The following is a 26,067-nucleotide window of genomic DNA, read 5'->3' as shown; positions in this document are numbered from 1 at the left end:
CTTTCATCAAAAAAAATTTATTCAGTTATAAATGGCAATTCTACTACAATATTTCAATAAAATATCGAACTTCCACACTTATCATACAAGAGCTTATTCCAACACAATTGGAACAGAACAGGGTTTGCAACAGGGCAAGATCCATAATGACAAAACTGAATTGGTACAGTGGAGGATAAAGGCATGTAGACCCAGATATCCTGTTCTTCTTCCTCAGGCGAGTTGTGTTGAACAAGCACCGCAATGTCTGGAGGAGACATACTAGATAGTACTAATCATCTACCAGTAACCAGATGGCAGGGCAAGCAGACAGATAAATCAGACAAAATCTTTCACCATAGTCAATGCTGAGGCAGTGGGCTTATAGTGGATTCGGAACCTGTTGAACGCTCCAAAGGCTCTTGCCTGGGCTCTTTAACAGAGCAAAGATATTAGCATCCCATCTGCATGTTCCCCAGCCAATGAGAGCAGGTTGAATGATGAGCTGAAACAGTCAAAAGTAGGACTTCAATTAAAGAGACTATGGCATGGGTTACAATGGCTCATGTAACCTCAGGTTTTTGATGCTGCAGCAACCATAGGAATGCAGAAAAGATTCAAGAAGGCAGAGTCCCTCAATTTTCATTTAGATACCCTGCTGTAGAATCTGAGATACTGAAGTGAAGTGATCGTTCCCGAGGACTGGAGGCAAAAGACAACTTCTCCAATCAGGCAGGCAGGATGGATGGTAATGGCCCAAAAATCCGAAGCAGAAGTGCAACCCCTCCACCTTCCCCAGCCCCCCCCCCTCAACCTGGAGACAATGCACTGAGGATCCAGAACCTCAGGAGGGTAGGAAAGGTAAGTGCCGTAGCAATTTTAGGTATCAATCCCACAATTTGACTTTTCCAGCATTCTCCCGTACAGCACTATTCAGAACTTTTGCTGCACTTATCCCTCTCTCTCCTTATATTCCCATCTGATCAGCTAACAATCACTCTCATCCTATTGTGTATTTATACCCATGCCTCACTCTGCACCAATATTATCAATAGGAAAGAGGTGAAGATGTGAGAGGGTGCCGAAAAGATTTTTGCGAATGGTTCCAGGTGAGGGACTTTAGTTACATGAAGGGGCTGGGGCTATTCTCCTTCGAGAAGATTGAAAGAAGATTTAATCTAGGTGTTCAAAATCATGAGGGGTCTAGAAAGACGGGGAAAACGTTTCCGGTGATACAAGATCAAGAACCAAAGGACACAAGTTTAAGGTGACTGACAAAAGAAGCAACAGTGATACGAGGAAAACTCTCACACAGCAAGCGAATAGGGATCTGGAATGGGCTGCCCAAGAGTTTAATGGAGACAGATACATTTGTGACTTTCAAAAAGGGATTGGATAAGCACCTGGAAAGAAGATTTGCAAGGCTAAGAGGAAGCTGTAATAAAGCTGAATTGCTCTTGTAGAAAACTGGCACAGCCATGGTGGGGCAAATAGACACCTTCTAAGCTGTAACCATTTTATGATTTGCACCTCTCTCCACATAAACCATATGGCTTGTGTGGAGAGAGGTGCTTTGTCTCCTTGCAGTAAAGAGCATACAACTTTGAAAAGAGGAAGTCAAGAGACCTGGGGCATGCAGTGTGGTGCACCCTAATGTGAGAGACACCTTAACGGCTACTGGCAATGTGTGCCAGTCTAGTTCACCGAGGAGGAAGTATTGTTCCAGAATGCAGCAGATGTTAACAATGGCCTGCTGTGAAATCCAGAATCTCCTGAGGCATTGGTGCTCACAAACCAAGAAAGATGATTGTATGCCTGTGGGTTCTGCCTCTTTGGAACTGGATCTCAGTGTCCACTTCTCTACCCTATGGAGCAGCATATGGCTGAAAAGACAGCTGGTACTGGCCCTGTTGCTGGTATTGCTCCTGCCATATCGCATTGAAACCTGGCAGCAGGAAAAGTGAAGTTGAAGGTGAGTGTCGAGCAAGACAGATGAAGTGACTTTGAAGAAGTTGGCAAGCAACTGTCAAGCACTGTCTGTGGAGTGTTGTAAGCAGCAGCTTCTCACCTGGTCACAACTGCAGTGTTTTTAGTTTCACTGAGCAAAAACTTCCTTCTCAAACCGTCACTTTCACTGATAAGTATTTCCTGCTGTACGTTTGACTCAGTGGCCTGACAAATTGCTGTCATCTTTAGAAATAGGTCCACTGGCTGCTCAAGCAGGATCGTTTGTTAAAACACAACTTAATTAGCTATTTGAATATATAAATGACTTACCCAACAGTTCCAAGGAGGGTCTCTCTCCGTTCAAACATGCCCAGGTGAAACCCAAAAGGGGCAGGAGGATATTGGGTTTCTGACTGGACATTGCTTTTTTGGGATTTAACTCCCCTCTCACACACAAACCCACCCTGTGCTTGTCTGAAAATACTCCCATCTTTCAGTTACAGGACTAGATGGATGAAATAGAATAAAACTGTAGAAAAAATGATGCCTACCATCCTCTCACAATAAGAAAAACTACTAGGCAGAATGTTATCGTTGAACAAAAATTTGTTCAGCTGTCATTGTTTATTCATTCTATTTTTCTTACCTTTAACATGAGTGATTCTGGAGCTTCTAGAGGTGCACAAGCATCCTGTGACCCAGTAAGTTCTGCCCCATGAATAATAATCTTTTGACCAATTACAAGTCTTCTTTTCCGCAACAGCGATGTGAGTGGAAGATCCAAAAGTGCCTTAATTCCATACCAGCCATCAGTGACTTCAATAATCCCTAAGGGCATATCCTTTTTTGTTTCTGGGACGCCCTTTTCAGCAATAGTTTTGGGTATTGTTCCCATTGATATTATTTGAGAAACACAAACCACAAGTGTTTTTGCTGCTACATCGTCCCTCTCCATAATTTTTTTTAAGGCAGATCGATGACACTGATCAATCTCTACATCATATCTGCAATGTCAAAATGAGGAAGTTACAGTTAGTCACTCGGTAATACAGAACTCGAATGAAGCCGAAACATACTGTCTAAGCTTTTGCGCTCTCAGCCACAGATTCACAAGAATACCAAATCTCAAAGGGAACAACAATTTATACAGTACGAGAAGGGTGTGCTGATTGGTAGAGGTGTTGCCATGGAGTACACAGCTGGAAACAGTGAACTGCCAAACATTTGTTTAAATTCAAACCAGGTAGGTCAAGTCCAATTGGTCAAAGTATTGTCATGGGGAATGGCTGCCACCCTATCTTTTGGTTAGCTGAAAAAGGCACAATGAGTGGGCATGCTCTTTTTGTTTGCAAAGTTCAATGAATATTGATTCACACAATGACCATGATATAGTGACGGGGTGCAAAAGTCTATGGCTTCCTTCAGCAGTATGTTAGTGAATAAGCTAGCTATGCCAAATGAACACCTGGACACAACATGTGCAAGTCCTGAATGGACTCTGCAAAGGTAAAGGAGTCCTTCATGTATGTGGAAAACTTGCTCAGAACTGGTTGCAGCAACTCGTTTAACCATTTGTTCAATTCATGTTGTGCAGAACCAGCCATGGAAAAGATAAGGTATAAAGGGACATCACTTACAATCAGAGTCCACTTGCCAACCAACCACACACTCTCAACTGGCATTTAATCAAAATTCATCCTTCAAAACAAAAACACTTATCCCTTTGAATTAAAACTTTGAATTTCAATTTCAAAGATAATTTTGTAAGGAAGGAAATATGAACTTAGGAGTAAAGAAACAATCTAAAAGAACAAATGTGCATTTTGATACTTAGGAAGTTAAAGGAAATGTTCTCATGTGAAGGACTACTAGATACATAAAATTCATGAACACAAGTGGCCATTGAAGCTAAATCAGTCACATGCAGAAGTGACATATGGGTGGAAATACAAGTTGGAGATATTCTGACGGCATCCAGATCTGTAGAAATGGAATCATGCAAGGACAAGTTGGGTAATGGAGCAAAGGTAATGGAGGAGGGTATTATGGATAAACTGAGGAAGTGGGATAAAACATTATGGCCACAGTGATGGAGAATGGTGCTTATATTAGGTTTACGCTTTGCTTGTGTAAACCTTCCCTTGTACATCTGATTGCTGCCCCCGTTAAAAATGGTGGTAGTGGAACTTATATTCAGATTGATTTTTGATCATTACTTCCAGCCCTCTTAAGGTTCCCCCACGAAGTTCAGATTAATATGAATTCTAAAGAACCATGTAAATAAAGTTTCCTAAAGCAATAAAATATATTAAATTACATAATACCATCCATCAATACATTGCAATACAAGTAGCGGATTATGGCCTGCTTTAAACTACTTAAACTTGCACTCAGGGATGGTTATTTAATTACAGAAAATGCTGGAAAGACTCAGCAGGTCTGCCAGCATCCGTGGAGGGAGAAACAGAGTTAATGTTTCAAGTCCAATGTGACTGTTCTTTGGAACTGGAGAGAGGTAGAAATGTGATGGGTTTTATGCTAATGAAAAAGTGGGAGCAGCAGATGGGGCATGAGAGTTGAAATGACAAATATTGAATGGAACACGAATCAAAGAGTGGTAATGATGGGATTAACGACTAAAGCCCTGGTCCACGGTAGGTGTCGAGTCCAAAAGGCTGTAAAATGGCTATTGGAAAGATGAGGTGCTGCTCCTCCAATTTGCCAGTCCATATTTTGTTCTCATGATTTTGCTTTCTCTTCAGTAATTAACACATTCTGCTATTTTGTTTTCAGACAGTGTGATTTTTATGCTGTTATTAACACCTATCCTGGAGTAAAGCCTTAGTCTTTAATACTATCATTACCACTCCCTTTGTCCATCTTGTTTTTATTTCAGATTTCCAACATCTACAGTATTTTGCTATTATCTATGGTTATCTAATTATTTCACAATTTTTAACGTTGTTTTACATAAACAGTTAAAAGTGCAGGCCTTTAAATGATAATGAACGCCTATTTAACAATGACTCCTCTTCAAGAGCAATTAATTGGATATGAAGCACTTTGGGACATTGCAAGGGGACAAAGGATGCTATATAAATGCAAACTGTGTCTTTTAAATCTATAATGAATTATTCATCTTTTGGATAGAGATATACAGGAGAAATATAGCCTGTTATAAAAGTTATCTGATAGAATATGGAACGGCATGACAGATTCAGCTTGCAACAACAACTTGCATTTACAGCCCATTTAACATAATAAAACAACCCAAGACATTTCACATGAACCTCAAACAAAATTTGAGTTTTAAGGAGATATTAATATCAGGGATGTACAAGAGAACAAACGTGGAAGAGCGTAATGATCGCCAAGTGTTGTCGGGTTCAAGGAGGCTACAGAGACATGGACAGAAAAGACAGCAGAAAGAATTGAAACACGAGAATTAAAATTGAGATTTTGCAGACCAGGAGCAAAGGTAGGACACCATGGACGGGACTTGCTGCCAGTTAGGAGACTGGCAGCAGAGATTCAAAGACTCAGCTTGAGGGGGAAAGATAAACCATTTAAAAATAAAGAAAATTACATGTTTAGAAACATGATATACACTTAAGTAAAGTAGACCACACCTGTATTTAAGATGCAGAAGTATGTTTTCTGGTGTTAAACACCTGCTGCCAAATTCTTTGGGAAAAGCTGTCTCCATGGCTGCAAATTTCCATACTATCCATTTGTAATGGTTGTAGGCCCAAGCTTCGCTGATTAACTTGGCATCCACACCGGGCGAATCTAAAAGAGCTCTAAGAGAGGAGGAGGAAAAAATTCTGATCAAATTACAACACACTTGTTGTGGAGTGACCATGTTGTTTTTCAGGGACAAGTGAGGCACTGTGTTCCTGGTAAACAATGTCTCTGGAAGAGTCCCTGGTTCACAAAATTCATCCCAAATATTCTAGTTATTAATTTCTCACATTGAAATAGGTCTAATGCGTATGTGAGGTACAGCACAGAGCATATAGTACAAATCACCTGGGATAGACACATCTGTTAACTGTTTAAATAATAATTAGGGAGAAATATTCAGAATGTTACAATTATTACTATTAGCTATACAGATGGCATAGCGTTATTGCAGTTGTTATTGTTACAATGCTGACTGAATAGCATGACTTAGAATATACCCACTGTCTGAATTACTGTAAGTGAAAATGGTACTCAAAAAATTATAACTTTTGATTGAACAACCAGCTTCAAAAAGATTTTCCACATTTACGGCCAGTGTTTTCCAGTTTGAGTGCAGGCACAGATGAAATACAAAGACATAATTAAACATGAAGCTGCTCTTATAGTGAATGCAGTGAATCTGAATTTCCAAAACGCATTTGATGAGATGCCACATAAAAAGGTACTGCAGAAGGCAAGAGTTCATAGTGCTGGGGATGATATACTAACATGGATAGAGGATTGGCTAACTAACAGGGAACAGAGTCAAAATAAATGGGTCATTTGCAGGTTCGGAAATGGTAACTAGTGGAATACTGCTGGGGCCTCAAACATTTACCATTTATATTAATGCCCTGGGTAAAGGAAGACTTCATTGTAGCCAAATTTACAGATGAAAAAACAAAGTTAGGTAAGAAATCAAGTTGTGAGGAGGATCCAAACAGTCTGCGAAGGGATATAAATAGGTTCAGTAAATGGACAAAAATTTGGCAGTTGGAGTGCAACGTCAGAAAATACGAGGTTGTCGACATTGGTAGTAAGAATAGGGAGTGTTTTTAAATAGCTGTAAATTAGAAAAATGTATTATTTTTTTAAGAAGCAGCAATGTGGATTTGAACAAGGAATAAAGTCAGGGCCAGTAAAGCAGTATAAGTAAACCAAAGTAAAATAAAGTTAGCATAAAGGGAAGTAAAGTTAAGACATGGCAGCTCAGTTGTGTGGAATGTGTGCCCTGTAAAATGTGGACACTAGGTGATCGAGATGACTATTTGTGCAGAAAGTGCTACCAGCTGCAGAAACTTGAGCTTCAGGTTTCAGAGTTTGAGTGGCAGCTGGAGTCACCTTGGCACATCTGCAAGGCTGGGAGCTATGTGGACAGCACGTTCAAAGAGGTGGTCACACTGCAGATCAGGAACATGGGAGGCAGAAAGAGCATAGGTGACTGCCAGGCAGTCCCATGGAACCAGGCAGGTAGTGCAGGTAGGACCTCTGGAGGCCCGCTCACTCATCAGTTTTCTGTTTTGGATGCTGGTGAGGATATCCGTTCCACATAGAAATGCAGTCAGAGCCTAGTTCGTGACAGCACAAGCAGCTCGGCTGTACAGCAGGGGAGGAAGTAGAAAGGAAGAGCAATAGTGATGGGGATTTCTTAGTTAGGAGAACAGAAACGGTGGCAGTGATTAGCACTCCTGTCTCAAACCACCAGGGACCTGGGTTCAATTCCATCCTCGGGTAACTGTGTGGAGTTTGCTCGTTCTCCCTGTGTCTGCATGGATTTCCTCCGGACGCTCCGGTTTCCTCCCACAGTCCAAAGATGTGCAGGTTAGGTTGACTGGCCATGGTAAATTGTCATTTAGTGTCAGGGAGATTAGCAGGTTAAATATGTGGTGTTACAGGAATAGGGCCAGAAGATAGAACATAAAACATTACAGTGCAGTACAGGCCCTTCAGCCCTCAATGTTGCGCCGACCTGTGAAACCAATCTAAAGCCCATCTAACCTACACTATTCCAATATCATCCAAATGTTTATCCAATGACCATTTAAATGCCTTTAATGTTGGCGAGTCCACTACTGCTGCAGGCAGGGCATTCCACGCCCTTACTACTCGGAGTGAAGAACCTACCTCTGACATCTGTCCTATATCTCTCACCCCTCAATTTAGAGCTATGTCCCCTCATGCTAGCTATCACCATCCGAGGAAAAAGGCTCTCACTGTCCACCCTATCTAATCCTCTGATCATCTTGTATGCCTCTATTAAGTCACCTCTTAACCTTCTTCTCTCTAACGAAAACAACCTCAAGTCCCTCAGCCTTTCCTCCTAAGACCTTCCCACCATACCAGGCAACATCCTAGTAAATCTCCTCTGCACCCTTTCCAATGCTTCCACATCCTTCCTATAATGCGGCGACAAGAACTGTACGCAATACTCCAAGTGCGGCCGCACCAGAGTTTTGTACAGCTGCAACATGACCTCATGGCTCTGAAACTCAATCCCTCTACCAATAAAAGCCAACACTCCGTACGCCTTCTTAACAACCCTATCAACCTGGGTGCCAACTTTCAGGGATCTATGTACATGGACACCGAGATCTCTCTGTTCATCCACACTACCAAGTATCTTACCATTAGCCCAGCACTCTGTAATCCTGTTACTCCTTCCAAAGTGAATCACCTCACACTTTTCCGCATTGAACTTCATTTGCCACCTCTCAGCCCAGCACTGCAGCTTATCTATGTCCCTCTGTAACCTACAACAACCTTCCGCACTGTCCACAACTCCACCGACTTTAGTGTCATCCGCAAATTTACTAACCCAATCCCTGGGTGGGATTGTTGTCAATGCAGGCTCGATGGGTCAAATGGCCTCTTTCTGCACTGTAGGGATTCTATGGTTCCATAACAGGTGCTTCTGCAGCCATCGACTTGACTCCAGGGTGGTACAGTGACACAGAGCGGCTGCAGGACATTCTTCTGGGGGAGGGTGAACAGCCAGAGGTCGTAGGCCACATTGGTAGTAAGTAATGTGGGTATGAAAGGATATATGTTCCTGCAATCAGAATTTAGGGAACTAGGTAGAAAATTAACAAGCAGGACCTCAAAAGTAGTAATCTCTGGATTACTCCCAGTGCCACATGCAACTGAGTATAGAAATAGAAACAAGGCAAATGAGAGCGTGCCTGGAAAGATGATGCAGGAGAGAGATTTAGATTCCTGGGATACTAGGACTGGCTCCAGGAGAGACGGCACATGTGTAAGCCGGACGGGTTGCGCCTGAACAGAGCCGGGACTGCAGGACCTTTTGTTAATGCTCTTGGAAGGGCTTCAAACTAACTCAACAGACTTGTGGGAAAAAGGAGAGAAAGAGAGGAATGCCAAGATACACAAAACACTGGGAGAGACAGAGAGCACTAGAATAAAGAACAGTAAATTAATAGACAGCATCCGGAAAAGGTAATTAAGTCTAAATCGGGGTTATACTGCATGTATGTGAATACGCGGAGTATAGTAAATAAGATCGATGAGTTACAGGACAGACTACAATGCCAAATTACAACATTGTGGTGATAACAGAGGCCCGATTCAGGAGGGGCACGACCATGTGTCAAATACTTCCGGGTACAAGATGTTCCGGAGATAGGAGATACAAAAAGAAGAAAAGGATGACAATATTAATTAAGGAGAGCATTGCAATGGGGGAGGGGGGGTTCACTCGGCTGATTTCAGAGATTAAGAAGTTGTTTTATGAGGAAAGTTTGAGCAGGTTGTGCCTGTGTTCAGTAGAGATGAGATGAATGAATGATCTTGAAAAAATGTAATATTCTGATGGGACTTGACAGGATAAATGCTGAGAATTGTTTACACGTGGGGGACCTAGAATGGGGGCACAGTTTCAAAATAAGGGGTCTTTCATTTAACACAGAAACGAGCAGGAATTTCTTCTTTTAGAAGGTCATTAGTCTTTGGTATTTTCTTCCCTGACAAGCAGTAGAGGCTGGGCTATTAAATACATTCATGACTGCATTAGATAAATTTTTGATTTACAAGGGAGTCAAGTATTATGGTCGACAAGAAGGACAGTGATGTAAAGGCCACAATCAGTTCAACCATGATCTTGTTCAATAGTGGAGCAGATTCGATGAGCCAGATGCCTACTCCTCCTATTTCTGATGATTATTATTTGCATTTTGCTCTGTAGCCAAATACGTTTTCTTTAATCAGTGTCAATTATACTTTTCATCAATTTAAATAGCGACAGCAGTTTGAAATAGAAAAGGGTAGAGAAAATAAGGGAAAAGGGAGCACATGCTGGAAATTAATGAATAAAACACAGGAGCTTTTTCTGGTAACCTGCACAGAAGTGGTCTTCAAAAGTTTGCCCTGGAAATGGGAGTTACTTAGATTTTGGACAGACTTGGCCTTTGTGAAGTGGCATAACCAAAAAACTAAGTGCTGGTAGTGGCTTCAGTCATGCAGGAAATAGTGCAAGTTCCATTTGAGATTACAGGAGATAAAGTACTGAAAACGTGGAACATATTGCCACAATGAGTAGCTGAAACAGGTAACATTGGTACACTTAAAAGTGAGGTTTAATGCATGCATGAGGAGAATGGAATAATTTCAGAGTGGAAGGAGGTTCATGAGGATTATGAAAACAACCAGAGACCAGCGGGACTGAATGCAATTTCAAGTAAAACCAAGGGTGCAATAGATGAAAGTGGATTAATGCTGTCAATGCCAAGTGACAGCTGTTGACACACAATATCAAGCTGTATCTTTGAAGAACTGAAAGAAACAATATTTTCATTACATCAAAAAGGTGAATGAAATGAATTTCGCTTTGCACTGAAGCAGGAGTATTACACACACTGACAACATGCAAGTGTGCACCCGCAACAAGAAAGGAGCAAGAGCAAAAGGTTCATGCATGCCGAGAGAAAGAACATGGATCAGAATATCACATGAAATACTACATCAGCGGAGAAAGATACACATCTGACGCTATTCTGCAAGCATTGTTCTATCATTTCTTCCAAAACCAGTACCAGTAGATTTGTGTCCCCTTTCAGTTTTTTTTCTTTCACTATTTGCTGAAGAATGAACAAGCAACCTACATATACTATATACAACCTAGATTGGGAAGCCTTGCCAATATATTCCTGAGATGTCAGGGTAACCCAAGTTGACTTGTGATCGGTTTTCTCTCTGAAGATTTTGTTTGAGACATTCCCACAGCACATCAAAAAGTACAAACTTCCAGAGCAGTTAACCACAGGGTGGTTTTAAATTCCATCAGACCACGTCAGAGCACATTTGAAATAAAATTTGAATTTCAAGTATTTAAGAAAATGAATAAACTTATCTCAACCTGTAAAATTCAGATTTTCCCGCCATTCCATTGTTGTCAGGTATAAGCCAACCACCATCTGCAAGCTGCATTCCACTGCCAGCTTTAAACAGTTCATCACTCAAAAATTCTCGACAGTTGATCTGAAAGGATTCGGCATTTTCTGCTCGTACCCCCAAAGTACTTCTGCTGACTCCATAAACATATAACTAGGGAAAACAAAGATATTTAAATTATTAAACCATTTGACATATTCTCATATTTTTAAACTGTCTGATAAGATTTGAGCCAAGCACTTCCTCTCACTTCCTAAGATATTATTCACTGGTTTAGGTCCCTCTGATCCAAGTGTAACATTGGCTTTATTATAAATTATACAATGTGCTCCTATCGCTCTACCATTCATTTTATAATTTCAAATCAAATGTTTTTATCCAGGTGTTCTCAAAGTTCACTCACTGGCAATCTGGCACATGAAGTACAGAACTGAGTTATTTTTCTACTGAGAATAGCACTGGATATTTGTTATTAGTCATGAAGTCAAATGTGGAATGAAATAAACTGGAAAAAAAAATCTTCAAAACATTCTATCCAAATTTAATGTTAAACAGTTTTTTCTTTAAATTTCTGAAATATTCTATTAAACATGTTAAGGTTCCAGATCAGAAAGTTTCAGACTAGACCCCAACAATTTTTCTATTTTGGCGTAAACGTGAGGAAAGGATGCTTCACGTCAGGAGCAATTCCACTGACAAATTAGGGATCTTTTATAAAAACAAGCTTTATTCCGAACACAATTTAAATATACCTCTAACAAAATGAAACAGTTTAACACTTAACCGCTGAGCAATCTTTAAACATGCAAAGAAAACTCTTAATTTCTAACTTATTACTATCCTGTTCCAAATAAGCAAAATTTCTCTTATCGACTTAAACCCCTCTTTAAAAATAGTTAGCAAATCCAGGCATACTTGCTTTAACTTGGGTTAACAATCCTGGAGCTTTCAGAAAGCTTCTGGAGAGAGCCAGAGAGATAGCTTCTATTGCTTACCAGTTCCAGGCAGCAAATGCTCTTTATTTTAAAATGAAAATGTTTTTCCTATAAATCTAACTGCTCCAATTTCTAGTATCACATAACTCTGTCCCTCTAGACTTAACTCACCTTATTACTTTAATTAAAAAAATTAAGCCTTCTGCTAAATAAACACTTATATGGCTAATATGAGTAATTATCCTGCTTTCGCAGCATCTGCTGCATTCCTGCCAGGCAAACTGACTGCATATAACAAAATACTGCCTCTTGAAGAAATTGCCCTAAACATAAAACATAGTAATAGTACAGCATCGTCACAAACAAGATATTAGATAGTCAACTCATTAAAGTTTAATTGAATGTTGCTTGATCCGATGAGCTCTATCAGAAAGACAAGTTTCAATTAAATAAGTGTTCCGTGACCAAGTCAAATGTGATGAAAAATGTTGACTTGGCATTGTGTATTCTGTATATTGTTGACTATAATACATGAAATAATATTTGAAGTTAGAAAATATCAATAACTGTAAAAAAAATAATAAAAACTGGATAAAGGCAAATTACTGCGGATACTGGAATCTGGAACCAAAAGAGAAAATGCTGGAAAATCTCAGCAGATCTGGCAGCATCTGTAAGGAGAGAACAAAGAACAATACAGCACAGGAAACAGGCCCTTCGGCCCCCCCAAGCCTGTGCCGCTCCTTGGTCCAACTAGACCAATCGTTTGTATCCCTCCATTCCCAGGCTGCTCATGTGACTATCCAGGTAAGTCTTAAACGATGTCAGCGTGCCTGCCTCCACCACCCTACTTGGCAGCGCATTCCAGGCCCCCACCACCCTCTGTGTAAAAAACATCCCTCTAATATCTGAGTTATACTTCGCCCCTCTCACCTTGAGCCCGTGACCCCTCGTGAACGTCACTTCTGATCTGGGAAAAAGCTTCCCACCGTTCACCCTATCTATCCCCTTCATAATCTTGTACACCTCTATTAGATCTCCCCTCATTCTCCGTCTTTCCAGGGAGAACAACCCCAGTTTACCCAATCTCTCCTCATAGCTAAGACCCTCCATACCAGGCAACATCCTGGTAAACCTTCTCTGCACTCTCTCTAACGCCTCCACGTCCTTCTGGTAGTGTGGCGACCAGAACTGGACGCAGTACTCCAAATGTGGCCTAACCAGCGTTCTATACAGCTGCATCATCAGACTCCAGCTTTTATACTCTATACCCCGTCCTATAAAGGCAAGCATACCATATGCCTTCTTCACCACCTTCTCCACCCGTGTTGCCACCTTCAAGGATTTGTGGACTTGCACACCTAGGTCCCTCTGTGTTTCTATACTCCTGATGACTCTGCCATTTATTGTATAATTCCTCCCTACATTATTTCTTCCAAAATGCATCACTTCGCATTTATCCGGATTAAACTCCATCTGCCACCTCTCCGCCCAATTTTCCAGCCTATCTATATCCTGCTGTATTGCCCGACAATGCCATCAGGCCCTGGGGCTTTGTCAGTTTTAATGTTCCCTAAAAAACCTAACACTTCCTCTCTTGTAATGGAGATTTTCTCTAACGGGTCAACACCTCCCTCCGAGACACTCCCGGTTAACATGCCCCTCTCCTTCGTGAATACCGATGCAAAGTATTCATTTAGGATCTCCCCTATTCCCTTGGGTTCTAATATAATTCCCCTCCTTTGTCCCTGAGAGGTCCGATTTTCTCCCTGACAACTCTTTTGTTCCTAACGTATGAATAGAATGCCTTAGGATTCTCCTTACTCCTGCCTGCCAAAAACATCTCGTGACCTCTTTTTGCCCTTCTAAGTCCCCGTTTGAGTTCTTCCCTACTCTCTCTATATTCCTCCAGAGCTCCATTTGTTTTCTGTTGCCTGGACTTAACGTACGCCTCCCTTTTCATTTTAATCAGATCCTCAATTTCCCTGGTTATCCACGGCTCTCGAATCCTACCTTTCCTATCTTTCCTTTTTACAGGCACATGCCTATTCTGCAGCCTTATCAATTGTTCCTTAAAAGACTCCCACATGCCAGACGCGGACTTACCCTCGAACATCCTCTCCCAATCAACATCCGATTCCTGCCTAATCCAGCTATAATTAGCCTTCCCCCAATTTAGCACCCTGCCCGTAGGACAGCACTCATCCTTGTCCATTACTATCCTAAAGTTAACAGAGTTGTGGTCACTATTTGCCACATGTTCCCCTACCGAAACTTTGACGACCTGACCGGGCTCACTTCCCAGAACTAGGTCCAGTATAGCCCCCTCTCTAGTCGGGCTATCTACATACTGTTCCAAAGAACCTTCCAGTACGCATTTTACAAATTCCTCCCCGTCCGGACCCCCAGCTCTAAGCACTTTCCAGTCTGTGCCAGGGAAATTAAAGTCCCCCACTACAACAACCCTGTGTTTTCTGCACCTATCCAGAATCTCCTGACATATCCTTTCCTCCACTTCCCATGGGCTGTTGGGTGGTCTATAGTACACCCCCAGCATAGTGACTGCACCCTTCCTGTTTCTGAGTTCCACCCACAGCGACTCAGTACATGACCCCTCTAAGTTGTCTACCCTCTGCACCGCGGTAATATGCTCCTTAACTAATATCGCTACTCCCCCATCTTTTTTAGCCCCTCCTCTGTCTCACCTAAAACACTTATACCCCGGAATATTCAGCTGCCAGTCCTGTCCTTCTTTTAACCACGTTTCCGTCACCGCAACCACATCCAAATTCCGCATAAGCATTAAGGCCCTAAGTTCGTCTGTTTTATCCGTTACGCTCCTCGCATTGAAGCAGATGCACTCCAGACCTCCAGGCTCACTCAGGTCATCCTCCTCCAGAGTGCTCCTCTTCTTAGCTAGCCTTGCCCTGGCCCCCAGCTCAACCCCAGCCTCAGTATTTACTGACCTACTGTTTTGTTCCCCACCCCCCTGCCACACTAGTTTAAATCCTGCCGAAACACTCTAGCAAAACTCCCAGCCAGGATATTTGCTCCCTTCCAGTTAAGGTGTAACCCATCCTTTCTGTACAGTTGCCATCCTGACTTGAAGATTTCCCAGTTATCTATGAATTTAAAACCCTCCCTCTTGCACCAGTCCTTTAGCCACGCGTTCAACTGTAGAATCTCCCTGTTCCGAGCCTCACTTGCACTAGACACCGGGAGCAGTCCAGAGATTGCTACCCTGGAGGCCTTACTTTTTAGCCTAGCACCCAACTCCCTGAATTTCTCTCGTATGACCCCCCCGCTCTTCCTACCTACATCATTTTCACCAATGTGTATAATCAAATCCGTTTGACTACCTTCCTTTTTAAATATGCTTCCTACCCTCTCGGAGACATCCTGTACCCTGGCACCAGGGAGGCAGACTACCATCCTGGATTCTCGTTCACTCCCACAGAACCGCCTGTCCGTGCCTCTAACCATTGCGTCCCCCACAACTATCGCTCTCCTAAACCCCTTCTTGACGGGGAGGAATGACAAAGGGTCACCTGGACTCGAAGCGTTAGCTCTAATCTGTCCTTACAGATGCTACCAGACTTGCTGAGATTTTCCAGCATTTTTTCTTTTGGTTTCAATAATTCTAATGCAGGTCATACCTGCTCTTCCATAAAATAAGTTGGTACTTTCCCTTCAACTGCTGAGTGCAGAGTTAGTCTTGGTGCACCAGAGGTTTTAGTTTTATACAAACACCCTGGCAGTGGATGAATAGTTTGCCTTCGCTTCTTTATTAGTCTCATTTCCTGTAGATCCCTTGCGCAATTCCAATTCTGAACTATCCTAGGGAAACCTGTAAAACACAAAAATAATTACTTACAGGGAGGCCAGAAGACTCATTAACCAGTCACTCCGCCGAATCAGCACTAATAATCTTACCATCAAACTATTGACAGGTCCGGGGACATTTCCTTCTTTAAAGGCCACTGAAATAAAATGATTTGTAACGAAACTGCTTAATTACTTATTTGATTCTAATTAAATTTAAACACCTGAAATTCTGAATGGCCCATCATCTTTCTTCCTTTCATATTCTCAATCCTATATTTATATACTTTAATCTTAAGAGATGGAGAACATTTAGAAAACCTGACATTTCAATTAGCATTAAAGATAGTTTTGAGTTCAAACACTAAGAGGCACTGAATTAATTATACAAAACATAGGAAAGAAAATACAACAAAAGCAGTTTCAGAGAGTGAGATGGGGGTGGCTGACATTTACATCTGACATAGGTTTGTATATTGTACTTCTATATCTACTTGTTCCAATCTGTTCCATAAAAATATTGTTAATTAGATTTTTTTCGCATTATTTCAACCAAAGGACTGGTATCACATGCATCTTTTAAAGTTATTTATTTTACATCAGTACTAAAGTGGAAAAATATAATTTTGAAAGTTATGATTTTAGTTCTGCTGCATTTGAAAAAGAAATTAGTCAAAATCTGAAAGAACTGCACACATAACAATCAGTCTGAAATCAAATGCAGGGATTGTCAACAGACTGTATGAATACAGATAGTCAAATTAAAGGAATAGCGCTTGAAAGATCAGTGTCATGTTCTGGAATTTTTTAAATGGTAAAGAAAATTCTCACATTCAGCGCCACTCTCTACTTCTGCATGTATGCACATTTTCTGTCTAACATCGAGGTGAACAATAACAAAACCCAGGCACTGCAACAGAGGATACTACCTTTATGCACTGACCCCTTGATTCTCCTCACTCTGAGGAAATGTACTGTAGCTCAGGCTCTGAACCAACAAGTGGTTTTATTGATTTAAAGAAAGTCGAATGACAGTAATAATACATTTTCCTACCATCCTTCTTACACTAAATGAAGTAGACAATTCTCACCTTCTCTCAAGAGTTGATGATCTGGAGTTGAACTTCAGACACTGTGATGCATTGGGGAGGGATACGGTTAACTGGATACTTTGTTCCAGGATGCAGTTGCACCCCTTGGGCTAAGCACCTTTGATTTGGTTTGTGATCAGGGACAGGAGGGTGTGACTCCGAGAGAGACAGGTATGGGCACCCAGAAAGTAGTATTGGAGCATCCGCAGACCTTGCAATTATCAAACAAGTTTGATGCTCTTGCAGCTTGTATGGACAAGAACAGAAACTGAAGGGAGGATGAGCAAACCGATCATAGCACCATGATGCAGGGGCCACTCAAATAGGGTCACAAAAATGAATGTGACCCTACTTGAGTGGCCCCCTTTTGTAGTAGGGGAATGTACAGTAAAGAGGGATAGTCACTTCTTTCTGAAGCCAATAGTGGGAGTCATGGCAGCTATGTTGCCTGCCTGGTGGCAGGGTTAACAACATCTCCTCAGCGCTGGAGAGGAACTTGGGGATGGGAAGGATCAAGTTTTGACGGTCCATGTGGGTACTAACAACACAGGTAGGATTAAGAAGTATGCTGAAGGTGTATAGGTAGCTAGGGACTAAATTAAAAACTACAAAGGTAATGATCTTTGGATTACTACCCGAGCCACAAACTGGCACAAGGTAAATAAGATTATAGGGTTGAATGTGTGGCTGAAAGATGGGTGTGGGAGAAATGGGTTTCAATTTAGGATAGTAATGGACAAGGATGAGTGCTGTCCTACGGGCAGGGTGCGAAATTGGGGGAAGGCTAACTATAACCAGATTAGGCAGGAATTGGTGGACGTTGATTGGGAGAGGATGTTCGAGGGCAAGTCCACGTCTGGCATGTGGGAGTCTTTTAAGGAACAATTGATAAGGCTGCAGAATAGGCATGTGCCTGTAAAAAGGAAAGATAGGAAAGGTAGGATTCGAGAGCCGTGGATAACCAGGGAAATTGAGGATCTGATTAAAATGAAAAGGGAGGCGTACGTTAAGTCCAGGCAACTGAAAACAGATGGAGCTCTGGAGGAATACAGAGAGAGTAGGAAAGAACTCAAACAGGGAGTTAGAAGGGCAAAAAGAGGTCACGAGATGTTCTTGGCAGGCAGGATTAAAGGAGAATCCTAAGGCATTCTATTCATACATTAGGAACAAAAGAGTTGTCAGGGAGAAAATCAGACCTCTCAGGGACAAAGGAGGGGAATTATGCTTAGAACCCAAGGGAATAGGGGAGATCCTAAATGAATACTTTGCATCGGTATTCACGAAGGAGAAGGACGTGTTAACCGGGAGTGTCTCGGAGGGAGGTGTTGACCCGTTAGAGAAGATCTCCATTACAAGGGAGGAAGTGTTAGGGTTTTTAGGGAACATTAAAACTGACAAAGCCCCAGGGCCTGATGGCATCTATCCTAGACTGCTCAGGGAGACGAGAGATGAAATTGCTGGGCCTCTGACGGAAATCTTTGTCGCTTTTCTGGACACAGGTGAGGTCCCTGAGGATTGAAGGATAGCGAATGTGGTCCCGTTGTTTAAGAAGGGTAGCAGGGATCACCCGGGAAATTATAGGCCGCTGAGCTTGACGTCCGTGGTAGGGAAGTTGTTGGAGAGGATTCTTAGAGGCAGGATGTATGTGCATTTAGAACGGAACAATCTCATTAGTGACAGACAGCATGGTTTTGTAAGAGGGAGGTCGTGCCTTACAAATTTGGTGGAGTTTTTTGAGGAAGTGACAAAATCGGTTGATGAAGGAAGGGCTGTGGATGTCGTCTATATGGATTTCAGTAAGGCATTTGACAAAGTCCCACATGGCAGGTTGGTTAAGAAGGTCAAGGCTCATAGGATACAAGGAGAAGTGGCTAGATGGGTGGAGAACTGACTTGGCCATAGGAGACAGAGGGTAGCGGTCGAAGAGTCTTTTTCCAGCTGGAGGTCTGTGACCAGTGGTGTTCCGCAGGGCTCTATACTGGGACCTCTGCTATTTGTGATATATATAAATGATTTGGAAGAAGGTGTAACTGGTGTTATCAGCAAGTTTGCGGATGACACAAAGATGGCTGGACTTGCGGATAGCGATGAACATTGTCGGGCAATACAGCAGCATATAGATAGGCTGGAAAATTGGGCGGAGAGGTGGCAGATGGAATTTAATCCGGATAAATGCGAAGTGATGCATTTTGGAAGAAATAATGTAGGGAGGAATTATACAATAAATGGCAGAGCCATCAAGAGTATAGAAACACAGAGGGACCTAGGTGTGCAAGTCCACAAAGGTGGCAACACAGGTGGAGAAGGTGGTGAAGAAGGCATACGCCTCTCCCTGGAGATCACATGGTCTGGAATGGGGGGGTGGGGGTAAGTTAATAGGTTGTAATGAACAAAACATCGTAGCTGTGAGGGACAGCTCGGTGGATAGGATATTGGTATGTAGATAGGCTGGAAAATTGGGCGGGGATCCTGGATTCAGGATTCAATCCTGGACCGGGGAGCGGCGCGGGCTTGGAGGGCCGAAGGGCCTGTTCCTGTGCTGTATTGTTCTTTGTATGCTTGCCTTTATAGGACGGGGTATAGAGTATAAAAGCTGGAGTCTGATGATGCAGCTGTATAGAACGCTGGTTAGGCCACAGTTGGAGTACTGCGTCCAGTTCTGGTCGCCGCACTACCAGAAGGACGTGGAGGCGTTAGAGAGAGTGCAGAGAAGGTTTACCAGGATGTTGCCTGGTATGGAGGGTCTTAGCTATGAGGAGAGATTGGGTAAACTGGGGCTGTTCTCCCTGGGAAAGACGGAGAATGAAGGGAGATCTAATAGAGGTGTACAAGATTATGAAGGGGATAGATAGGGTGAACGGTGGGAAGCTTTTTCCCAGATCAGAAGTGACGATCACGAGGGGTCACGGGCTCAAGGTGAGAGGGGCGAAGTATAACTCAGATATTAGAGGGATGTTTTTTTTTTTTACACAGAGGGTGGCGGGGGCCTGGAATGTGCTGCCAAGTGGGGTGGCAGACACGCCAACATCGTTTAAGACTTACCTGGATAGTCACATGAGCAGCCTGGGAATGGAGGGATACAAACGATTGGTCTAGTTGGACCAAGGAGCGGCACAGGTTTGGAGGGCCGAAGGGCCTGTTTCCTGTGCTGTACTGTTCTGTTTTCTTTGTTCAATTTACTGGGCACTGGCACTACTACTGGGGAAAGAGAGCTTGACTTTTGGGACAGCTTTCACCTCAATCATACTGGGACCCTATCTATCCCCTTCATAATCTTGTACACCTCTATTAGATCTCCCTTCATTCTCCGTCTTTCCCAGGGAGAACAACCCCAGTTTACCCAATCTCTCCTCATAGCTAAGACCCTCCATACCAGGCAACATCCTGGTAAACCTTCTATGCACTCTCTCTAAAGCCTCCACGTCCTTCTGGTAGTGTGGCGACCAGAACTGGACGCAGTACTCCAAATGTGGCCTAACCAGCGTTCTATACAGCTGCATCATCAGACTCCAGCTTTTATACTCTATATTGGTAATTGTAGAGGACTTTAAACTAAAATAATGGGGTACAGGATCCGTGTGAAATGCAATTTGAAAACTTAAAGACAAGGACAAGGCATTAGTGCAAGGTAGCAACATGGATAATGATAACCAGAATGTGTCAGAAAGGGACGAGTGTACAAACGTAAGACTGCACCAGCAAATGTCAGCATAGGGAAAAATGGCAAGAGAACAGAATTAAAGGTGGTTTATCTGAATGCACGCAACATTCAAAAAGATGAATGAATTGATAGCACAAATAGAAGGAAATCAGTACGTTGTGATAACCATTACAGAGACATGGTTGCAAAGTGACCAAAGCTGGGATCTGAATATTCAAACCCATGAGGTTTCACAAGGAAAGGAAGAAAGGAAAAGGAGGTGTAGTAGCTCTGTTAATATAAGATGAAATTAATACAGTAGTGAGCGATGATCTTGGTTTGGAGGATCAAATAATAAATCAGTTTTGGTAAAGTAGTAACAAAGGAAATAAGTCATGGTTTAATGGGCCCTTGATTGTAGCTACAGTGTAGGATGGAGTATAAATCAAGATACAATCAGGGCTTGTAAGAAAGGTACTATAATAATCGTATGAGATTGTAATCTTCACACAGACTGGATGAATTAAACTGAAAAGGTCACAGAGGATGAGTGCATTGAGTGTTTTCAGGACAATTTCTCAGGATAATTTGACCTGGAAATGCCAGGGAACATGCTATTTTAAATCTGGTAACATGTAATGAGACATACTTGTAGTTACAGTATTTCTGTGGTTGATCCAGTTAAATTTCTTGTCATTGGTAACCCTCAGAATATTGATGATGCGGGTTTCAACAATGGTATTGCCATTGAATGTCACGGGGTGATGATTAGATTCTCTGTTCTTGGAGATGGTTATTGCCTGCCACTTGTGGCTGAAGATTGGTATGTGATGCTGGGGACTTTTAAGGTTTTATAGAGTGTGCAGTAAAGATTTGCACAAATAAGTTTAGGAATAAGGAATTTCCTTCCTTTCTATAATCTACAGGTTTTTAAAGTTCAAGTTTAGTATCATGTAATCAACATGTCCCATTTAAGAGACCTTATCCATTTGTAAATTTAGAATCATAGAATCCCTACAGTGCAGGAGGCCATTCAGCCCACTGAGTCTGCACCAACCACAATCCCACCCAGGCCCTATTCCCGTAATCCCACATACTTACCCTGCTAATCCCTTGACACTGGGGTCAATTTAGCATGGCCAATCAACCTAACCCACACATCTTTAGGTCTGTAGATTGTAATCATTCATTTTGAGTTTCTCAATTTAATGGAAAACAAGTCACAGAAAAATAATTAACAGTGCAATACTACCTTCAGAATTGGCTTGAAGTTGTTCTGAAGTATCAGACACTGATTGGAGTTTATCTTCCACACATCTGACTATCACTGAGTCATCATTTAACATGCCATCATCTTGCAAATGTTTATTGCAGTTACTGGCCTTCATAATATTCCCAATTTCAGTTTGTATTGGAGAACTAACAATTTTCACATTCTCTTTTGTTTCCATTTGAGTAGAATTTCGAAGAGTTTTGAATGGTGGGACAAAAACTTTTGCTGGCTTCGATGTAATCTGCCTGCTGCTGTTCTGTTGAATACAACCACTCGAATGCCTTTGGAATGGAGGTTTGAATACTGCAGCTTGTCCTTTCAGTGACTTGGCTTCATGTTGAAGGCAGACATTATGCTGAATTGAGTTTTCTTGCACAGGGAATGTGATATTAGGAGAAATTGACTGCTGATGAATTCTATTTGAAATGCTGTTGAAATATGTAAAAAATAGAACAAATTCAATACAAGGCTTCCTTTTGAACATAATTGTGTTTCGGCCAAGACTACTTCTATTATAAATGTTTTATTTAAACATCTAATTGTACTCGGATTGTAATGTTGAGAACCCAAACTGGATCCCAAGTTTAAATTTCAGGTTCAACTAGGATTTTCACTTACAATTGTCAAAGAAGATTCATTTTGCTACTGTTGGCTAGGGATTAAATAGATTACTTCCTGAATCCTTTGTTCAAATATGCCTACTAGTTAGAAAATCAACTAAATAGTAGCAAAGGGTTCTGTGGAAAAAAAACTGCAGGCTGAACCATCCCGGGTTCCCCAAAAAGCATAGCTCAAATTCTGAAGGAGAAAAGTTAACATGAAAATATAACTGCTGACAAAGAAAACTCTTGAGAGAATGTGAATATACATACTTAGTGCATTTCAATATAGATACCGCCAACAAAACTATATGGCATGGCCCATTGCAGGTACTACTTTAAGGGCTGGAAATGGTGACAAGTTCTCAGAAGGACATTCGTATGAAATTCATAAATTCAGAATCATCTTTGTTATATGCATGCAAAATGAATTTTAAATTCAGCAGATTTTAACACGCAGTTTAAAGGTTCCAGATCCATCACTGGGAAGTTACTTTGCCTTCTTTCATGCTACTACAACCATCAAGTAAAATAACATTGAAAACGGAAGACAAAAAAGCCCAAAATGCAGAACAGAAGTTTACATATTTTCGTGTGGAAATGATAATAGCAAACAAAGTAAACTTTACAACCAGAGAGAGAAGCAAAATCAAACACTGGAATTTTCTGGCTGTGGACAGGAAAGCTGACAGCTAGGATACGACTGGTAAGTAAATCAAGCCACTTATGTGGGCATTTTACCCACATAGGAATGTGCATGCTGATGGATAGGTGAGACTGCTGGGTGAAACCTGGCCACCTCCTAAAGGGTTCTTTGGGGTGCGACTCTCCGTTATAACCACCCCATGGCCCATGGAAAAGTCTCCGATAGTACTGCTGCTGTCATTATGCAGTGAAAGTCCCCCAACTGTCAGACCCTGCCTACTTGGCACTGGCATCCCCAAACCCCACTTTGAGGGTGCCCAACCACTGAGCCATCCTCTCCCTGCAATGCAGTCCCAGCAATGCCTGTGTTGGTGCTGCTGAGGCTGGTGAACTGCTAGCCCTCTGAATAGAACAGTGCTGTTCAGGGTGGACAACCATTCAACAATGGCTTCATTGGCCATCATGGCAAAATGCAACCCAGGGTCTGGTCACCTGCCACAGTGGGGTTGCCTTCAACCCCAACAGTGGGACTTCTGGCCCCTCAACAACAATAAAAGTTAATCATCAACTGTCCTGCACATTTCCCAGCGGAGATATACAAATTGGAACTGGCAAACGCCTGGCAGGAGGTTTTTTAACCATTCTCTTAAATGGAGAAGGTAAAGTGGGTGGTGGGTTAGTGGTGGTGCAGATGAAAGTCAGGCTAAATCAGGAGCTACATAAAGCAATGAAGGTACAGTAATGGTTCATGTTATTAATGGTTATTTTACCAGAGGCTTGGGCTAATAATCCAGAGAAAGCAAGTTCAAAATGCAGAATTGTAGTGAGAATTCGAATGCAGTTTAAAATAGATCTGGAACTAAACCGTTGATATACTAAATTGATGTAAAAAGCCACGTCTGGTTCACCAATGTTCTTCAGGGAAGGAAACCTGCCGTTCTCATCCGATTTGACAAGTGACTCCAGACCCATAAAATGCGGATGACTCTTAACGACTCTTTAAAGTGGTTTAGCAAGCCGCATCAAGCCTTCAGCAATGGTTTCATAAGGTTTATCATTACCTTCTCAGGGCAAGAGGGGCTTGGCAATGCATGTTAACCGTTCCAGGGACATTATGAGAACAAACTAAAAAAAGGTAATGTTAAACTTGTACAAATCTTTAAGTCACAGTTACTAAATTTAAAATACAAAAGTTTTTGTGGGTATTAAATATTATTGCGAAAGCAAAACCTATAAATTATGTAACAAAATAATCAAATGAAAATTCTACTTTTATTTTGATTCAGAGTTAAATTTCATTTCTGAAACAAGCTGCTGTACGTACCCTTTGTCTTTAGATGGACCACAGGTGACAGGCTTCAGTGGAACACTGTACATGAACTTCCTTCGATCACGAAGTACTCCTGAAATAAAAATAAATTCAATTTTTTCATCCCTGAATAAATCCAAATAATATTAAAAACCCTAAATTTGAGCACCTGCATCAGATCTCCTCAACTTTTCCACACTATTATAAAGAGCTTTGATTTCTCCACTTGTTGGATAATGGAACTGCCATCTATGATTAATGGAATATTAATATAGTTTAAAACAATGTAAAACTAGTGCATCCACGATGTGGAAAATTTGGGAGTAAACCTATTTGTTTAAAAATAACTGCAAACTAATTGTGTATCTCCATTAGACAAGGCTTAAAGATGATTCATTTTTTCTTAGAAGGGCCATTATCTGCTGAATCATTAAAATGTACTCTTTTTTTAAAAATGGAAAATATCTGTGTTACCACATTGTAAATGCCACATTTCAATTCATCTCACTAATCAATCAGTAAGAAATCTACACAGCTATTGAGAATACCAGATGAAAAATGGCATCAAATCCACACACAAATCCCTATCCCTGTTACTCCTGCTCCTCAAAAAAAATTACTAGCAAAAATAACACATCATTCTCGGTCTAGAACATAGAACATAGAAAGCCACAGCACAAACAGGCCCTTCGGCCCACAAGTTGCGCCGATCACATCCCCACCTCTAGGCCTATCTATAGCCCTCAATCCCATTAAATCCCATGTACTCATCCAGAAGTCTCTTAAAAGACCCCAACGAGTTTGCCTCCACCACCACCGACGTCAGCCGATTCCACTCACCCACCACCCTCCGAGTGAAAAACTTACCCCTGACATCTCCCCTGTACCTACCCCCCAGCACCTTAAACCTGTGTCCTCTCGTAGCAACCATTTCAGCCCTTGGAAATAGCCTCTGAGAGTCTACCCTATCCAGACCTCTCAACATCTTGTAAACCTCTATCAGGTCACCTCTCATCCTTTGTCTCTCCAGGGAGAAGAGACCAAGCTCCCTCAACCTATCCTCATAAGGCATGCCCCCCAATCCAGGCAACATCCTTGTAAATCTCCTCTGCACCCTTTCAATGGCTTCAACATCTTTCCTGTAATGAGGTGACCAGAACTGCGCGCAGTACTCCAAGTGGGGTCTAACCAGGGTCCTATAAAGCTGCAGCATTATCTCCCGACTCCTAAACTCAATCCCTCGATTAATGAAGGCTAGTACGCCGTACGCCTTCTTGACCGCATCCTCCACCTGCGAGGCCGATTTAAGAGTCCTATGGACCCGGACCCCAAGGTCCTTCTGATCCTCTACACTGCTAAGAATGGTACCCTTCATATTATACTGCTGCTTCATCCCATTGGATCTGCCAAAATGGATCACTACACACTTATCCGGGTTGAAGTCCATCTGCCACTTCTCCGCCCAGTCTTGCATTCTATCTATGTCTCGCTGCAACTTCTGACATCCCTCCAAACTATCCACAACACCACCTACCTTGGTGTCGTCAGCAAACTTACCAACCCATTCCTCCACTTCCTCATCCAGGTCATTTATGAAAATGACAAACAGCAAGGGTCCCAGAACAGATCCCTGGGGCACTCCACTGGTCACTGACCTCCATGCAGAGAAAGACCCCTCCACAGCCACTCTCTGCCTTCTGC

General features: G+C 42.0%; 1 protein-coding gene across 1 annotated transcript in view; it reads right to left on the bottom strand.

The window, feature by feature from the left end:
• brca2 (BRCA2 DNA repair associated) overlaps positions 1 to 26,067 on the bottom strand; it is a 108,659-nt gene that overhangs the window by 46,311 nt on the left and 36,281 nt on the right. The window contains exons 13-18 of the mRNA XM_078222226.1: positions 24,382 to 24,460; positions 21,793 to 22,241; positions 15,644 to 15,834; positions 11,018 to 11,205; positions 5,556 to 5,726; positions 2,573 to 2,930 (exon numbers count right to left, since the gene is read on the bottom strand). Of these exons, the coding sequence (XP_078078352.1) occupies positions 2,573 to 2,930; positions 5,556 to 5,726; positions 11,018 to 11,205; positions 15,644 to 15,834; positions 21,793 to 22,241; positions 24,382 to 24,460 (1,436 nt within the window). The remainder of the gene's footprint in view (positions 1 to 2,572; positions 2,931 to 5,555; positions 5,727 to 11,017; positions 11,206 to 15,643; positions 15,835 to 21,792; positions 22,242 to 24,381; positions 24,461 to 26,067) is intronic.

The sequence above is a fragment of the Mustelus asterias genome, chromosome 10 (assembly GCF_964213995.1).
Source record: "Mustelus asterias chromosome 10, sMusAst1.hap1.1, whole genome shotgun sequence".
Taxonomy (NCBI): Eukaryota; Metazoa; Chordata; class Chondrichthyes; order Carcharhiniformes; family Triakidae; genus Mustelus; species Mustelus asterias.
Note: the sequence above shows the minus strand (reverse complement) of the source record. Positions and strands in the feature narration are given on the sequence as shown.